The sequence below is a fragment of the Colossoma macropomum genome, unplaced genomic scaffold, assembly GCF_904425465.1.
Source record: "Colossoma macropomum unplaced genomic scaffold, Colossoma_macropomum, whole genome shotgun sequence".
Classification (NCBI taxonomy): domain Eukaryota; kingdom Metazoa; phylum Chordata; class Actinopteri; order Characiformes; family Serrasalmidae; genus Colossoma; species Colossoma macropomum.
This window is the reverse complement of record NW_023494802.1, coordinates 20,756,762-20,762,761: the sequence shown is the minus strand read 5'-3', so window position 1 is coordinate 20,762,761 and position 6,000 is coordinate 20,756,762. Positions and strand designations below refer to the sequence as shown.

The 6,000-nt window shown below is 43.2% G+C and overlaps 1 protein-coding gene across 1 annotated transcript in view; it reads left to right on the top strand.

The window, feature by feature from the left end:
• The first annotated feature begins 4,540 nt into the window (after positions 1-4,540).
• The window catches only part of eif4ba (eukaryotic translation initiation factor 4Ba), a 28,560-nt gene continuing 27,100 nt past the window's right edge, over positions 4,541-6,000 (top strand). The window contains exon 1 of the mRNA XM_036590980.1: positions 4,541-4,612. Within this exon, the coding sequence (XP_036446873.1) occupies positions 4,600-4,612 (13 nt within the window). The 5' untranslated portion in view covers positions 4,541-4,599. The remainder of the gene's footprint in view (positions 4,613-6,000) is intronic.

Here is a 6,000-nt window from a genome sequence, read left to right as displayed (position 1 = left end):
TTGTATTTATTTACTGTACTGTATTGTCTGCACTGTGTTTATTGTATTGTCTCACACTTGTGTTCCTGCGTTGGTCCTGGAGGATTGTTGTTTCGTTTCACTGTGTACTTGTATAGAGCTGGAATGACAATAAAGCCTGACTTGACTTGACTTGACAAAGAAAACATAGATTAACATATTACAAACTGTTAACCAAAAAAATCTATCTATCTATCTATCTATCTATCTATCTATCTATCTATCTATCTATCTATCTATCTAACTATCTATCTACCTACCTACCTACCTACCTACCTACCTATCTAGACTTCCACTTTTGAAATACGATACCTTCCAGATATCACTATTATTTCTACTCACATTGATCAGGCATAACATCATGACCACCTCCTTGTTTCTACGCTCATTGTCCATTTTATCAGCTCCACTTACTATATAGGTGCACTTTGTAGTTCTACAGTTACAGACTGTAGTCCATCTGTTTCTCTGATACTTTGTTAGCCCCCTTTTACCCTGTTCTTCAGTGGTCAGGACCCCCATGGACCCTCACAGAGCAGGTACTATTTGGGTGGTGGGTCATTCTCAGCACTGCAGTAACACTGACGTGGTGGTGGTGTGTTAGTGTGTGTTGTGCTGGTCTGAGTGAATCAGACACAGCAGTGCTGCTGGAGTTTTTACACACTGTGTCCACTCACTGTCCACTCTATTAGACACTCCTACCTTGTCGGTCCACCTTGTAGATGTAAAGTCAGAGACGATATCTCATCTGCTGCTGCACAGTTTGTGTTGGTCATCCTCTAGTCCTTCATCAGTGGTCACAGGACGCTGCCCACAGGACGCTGTTGGCTGGATTTTTTTGGTTGGTGGACTATTCTCAGTCCAGCAGTGACGCTGAGGTGTTTAAAAACTCCAGCAGCACTGCTGTGTCTGATCCACTCACACCAGCACAACACACACAGACTACAGTCTGTAACTGCAGAACTACAAATGAGCTCAATGCTACATTAATGAGCCCCTAAAGTGCCACCGCAGAAAAAAAGAATTATTGCAACAGCTTTGTGTTACCTTGCAACAGTTTTATGATCCCTTGTAATTCTTTGTAATACTTGTCATTTGAAAGCTATGAGGTTTCAGGACCAGCATACTAAATCACTTGCAACCAAACTGATTTTATATTATTGAAAACATTGTTTCCACACTTTTGAATGCTAGTGTGCATATAAACACTAGAATTGGACTAAATGCTCTAGATACTCTTCGTCTGTGGCCAGAAAACCTGGCAGCAAAATAAATCACGACCTCTTAATCAAGAGGTGATAGATTGGCTCGCCAAGTCCAGTTTCGGATAATTTCAGAAGTAGGTCTCTAATGCAAGACATGTGGGGAGAAATTGATTGTCAAAGAGGGAACATTATGCTCATATGATGCGTCCGCATGATTTTAGGAAAACTCTTTATGTCTAGTTGGCGGTTACATTAAGGCCCTAGGCTGAGAGATGATACTGCTGCTAGGTTCCGCCGCTGAACAGACAGACAAGAGTAACACACTTTTCTTATTAGACTGTCACACACAAATAATGTCCTGCACATGGAAGCTTCTCTCAGTTCTTATTTATTGTGTCCAGCAACTCATCCTTTTGTCTGACACACAAATAAAACTGTCTGAATTGATGCTCATTATTGTGATTATGTGCCTTGGCCCGGTCCATTGTCTCTGCATACGGGCCTGGGAATGATTTGCTTCAGTTTGCTTGCTGTACTTTGGTGAAAATGTGTTTCTGATTCTGGTGACATATACAAGGTGCTGCTCTGAAGGGGTGTGTGAAGGAAGAGACTGGTCAAGTTTCCCTAAAGCATTGTCAGATGTTGCTCGAGTAGCCTAAAACCACAGTCAAAGTACTGTTCATTTACTGCAAAATGGAGGCTTATTGGCTCGAGTGAGTTATTCCAGGTATATTACGGAGAGTCAGTAAGGTGCTCTTTGGTAACAAAGCTGGATATCCCAATATTCAAAGTTCACTTCACACTAAGCCGCTCTTGCATGTTATAATTAAATATTAAATCTGCCTTCATTCCTAGGTTACAACCATGTAAACAAAGACAGACAGCTACCTACACGTAGCAGCGATTACCTTCAAGTAAATAAACAGCAGTGAAACTTCTTAGTACGACCAGCATCTATCAACATAGCAACAGAATTTAGTTTTTGTGCTATTGTTCTCTTTTTGTCATACTTTCTGAGTAATATGTACAACCCCATTTCCAAAAAAGTTAGGACACTGTGCAAAATGTAAATAAAAACAAAATGCAATGATGTGCAAATCATTCAAACCCTACATTTCATTGAAAATAGTACAAAGACAAGAAATCAAATGTTGAAACTGAGCAATTTTACTGTTTTTTGAAAAATATATGCCCATTTTGAATTTGATGCCAGCAACACATTCCAAAAAAGTTGGGACGGGGGCAACAAAAGGCTGGTAAAGCTGTGTAATGCTAAAAAAAAAAACATCTGGTGGTTGATTGGTCAAAGGTCATTAACATGATTGGGTTTAAAAAGAGCATCTCAGAGAGGCGGAGTCTTTCAGAAGTAAAGATGAGGAGGGGTTCACCACTCTGTGAAAGACTGATAAATAGTGCAACAGTTAATAACATTTCTCAACGCAAACATTTCACAGCAAAGAACTTTTGCTTTTCATCATCTACAGTACATAATATCATTAAAAGATTCAGAGAATCTGGAGAAATCTCTGTGTGTAAGGGAGGAGGCCAAAAACCAGTATTTGCTGGCCGTGATCTTTGGGCCCTCAGACGGCACAGCATTAAAAACAGACATGATTCTGTAGTGGAAATCACTGCATGGGCTCAGAAACACTTCTGAAAACCACTGTCTGTGAACACAGTTCATCACTGCATCCACAAATGCAAGTTAAAACTCGTAAAGGAGAAAATTTAAAATGGACTGAGGTGAAGTGGAAAAGTGTCCTGTGGTCCGACGAATCAACATTTGAAATTCTTTTTGGAAATCATGGACACTGTGTCCTCTCAGCTTGTTATCAGTGCACAGTTCAAAAGCCAGTATTCATGATGGTATAGGGGGGCATTAATGTGCATGACATGGGTAACGTGCACATCTGTGAAAGCACCATTAATGCTGAATGATATATACATGTTTTGGCAACATATGCTGCCATCCAGACGACGTCTTTTTCAGGGAAGGCCTTGATTATTTCAGCAAGACGATGCCAAACCACATTCGGCATATATTACAACAGCACTGCTCTGTATTAAAAGAGTCCAGGTGCTAAACTGACCTGCCTGCAGTCCAGACCTGTCACCACTGATAACATTTGGCACATTATAAAATGAAAAATACGACAAAGGAGACTCTGAACTGATGAGCAGCTGAAATCCTGTATCAAACAAGAATGAGAACACATTTCACTTTCAGTTCACAAACGATTACAGAGTGTTGTTAATAGAAGAGGTGGTGAAACACAGTGGTAAACAGGCCTTTTTTGGAACGTGTTGTTGGCATCAAATTCAAAATGGTCATATATCGTTACATACATTGTTCACTAATTCAAAATATTTTGATTCGATTGTAACTTTGAGGTTGATAGACAGTCCGACGGACGGTATCCTAAAATAATTGGCCCTGGCACCTCATGTATTTTTTACATAGAAAGTGAAATTATTAGTATTAGCTGAAGCTCGTGGGTCATTCTACAGAAACGTCAATTTTTCTATCTGTCCATAGGAGTCACTGGTGTTACCGATCCTCATTGGTGTTACACATAATAAAGGAACACCAGAGACATTTTTAAAGAAAAATGCATTTTACTAAACGGCTGCTACAGAACATCAAACCACATGTTGTCAATCATGGAATATCCACTAAAATATGTAATTTAATCCATTTGTGTTCTATTTTTACACAATTACCTCAGAATAAAGTGGGTCACACCAGTGACTTCAGCTAAAAGCTTCATATGAAATCATGAGCTGAATGAGAAAATCTCTGATGACTGAAAGACACAGTGGACTCACCATGTGCTTTTCTTCATAGATCCTCAGAAAACAGGTAAAAAGAAGTCAAGTGATGTCATCAGTGTGACTTTTATTTCAGAATAAGAGATTTTTTCATACACGGTAACACCAGTGACTCGACTCCTGAGGGAACACAGCTTTCATTATATATTTTTAAATATTTATTTGGCATTTGTTTTCTTTGTCATTTAAGTCATATAAGCCAGTCATGTATAGATTATTGCAGTTAAATTGTTTTTTTTTTCTTCAAAATATGGCCTCAGCCTTTACATATGACTGTGGGGACGAGCTCTTCTGTGGTGATTGGAATTCTAAATGAGTGATTTAAAAACCAATATTGCTGAATTGAGGCTCAGGAAGGTGTAATTGATAAAACAACGTACTGCTTCCTTTTAAAATATAAGTTAAACCATAAGGACACAAAAATTGACGTTTCCATGGAGTGCTCGTGACGTCACGCGGAAGCGTCCGGCCCTTGCTGGTCGTGCTGGCGTCACCGAGCGGGTGACGCCTCCATCCGGGGATGTGACACGCGCACTCGTTCTCCATCATGGCGGCGTCAGGTGAGAGTTTAAGGGGGTTCGGGTCCGGGCCGGTTTGGTCAAACGGCGGGAGGAAAGCGCGGTTCGGGAGGCGGGTCGGGCTGAGCGCGGCGAGGCGGAGCGCTCGGCGGGGCGGCTCCCCGAGCGGCCGAGCCCGGGGCTGCAGCGGCTGAGAGGCGCGCTCCGTTTAGGGTGCTGCGTAGGAAACGGCGGCGCGCTAGCGTTAGCCTCAGCTAGCCTGTTCGCTTTCACACCCAGACACCGCATTAATGACCGCCTACTCGGTCTTTTAGGCGGGTTTACAACCCGCACGTTTGGCCTGAGCTCGGTCACGGTGTCAGCCGGGCTGGGTTGGTGCAGAGGAGTCCGGCGCTGGGCGGCCGCTCCGCCTCTGAACGCCGCTCCCTCAGCGCTCGCTCGACCGGGGCGAGTGTTTCTGACAGGGCTGGGATTCGAGTCATGCTTTCGTTATTACGACTCAAGCCGACCGCAGAAACGAGTTCCCAGCTCGTCTTAAGCTGTTGTTATGTACGAGCTGGCGCGAAGCGGAGGGAGGGGTGAAGTAGGGTAGCTCCCCACGTGGACTTCTGGAGGGAGGGGCGCATGTTTACCGGGGCAGTGGTTCCCATTTCTGCTCCTGGAGTCAACCTGGATATTCCTAGACTTTTCCTTCCGTAGGAAACTGTGTTGGGAGCAGACAAACCTAGGACTAAAACACTGTCAAAGATAGGAAACAAGCCGGTTGGTGTGAAGGATGACAGCGTCTTGTTTACACTGCAGGTCGATTATTATCATAGCACGGCTTGGCTGCGACCACCTGTGCTGGAAAAGGCCCTGCAGAGCTGGTCCACAGCTCATATTCAGTGATGGAATGGGAAAGGAAAAACAGCATAGTTCATAGCGACCTGGAGGTTATTTCACAAAGCAGGATTTCTCAGGCTGCGTTCACATTACAAGCCTCGTTGCTCAAATCCGATCTCTCTGACATGATGGTTCACACTCGTTTAGGTAAGTGATTCAAATCTGTCATTAATGTGACGAACCGGCGTCCTGAAATGACCCTCATGAGCTCATCCTACTCAGTAACGTCACGTGAATGAATCACGTTCATCATCAGCACAAACTAACGAGCAGAACGAGCTTCGCTGAGAAGATAATTAACTCTGATCAGCTCTCAGCTTCATTATTAGAGCGAGACGAAGGAGAAAAAGGTGAGATGAGCTGCTTTTCCACCATTTACAGGTTTTAACTTCTGTTCGGCGCTGCTGCCATGGTAACGCTGAATGACGGAGCACGCGCTGCGGAAAAAAGGCACATGAATTCCGATCTGAGCGTCACATTAATGTCTCATGGCCACGAATCGGATACGTATCTGATCTAGGACCACATATGAAAGTGACTTAGGTCGA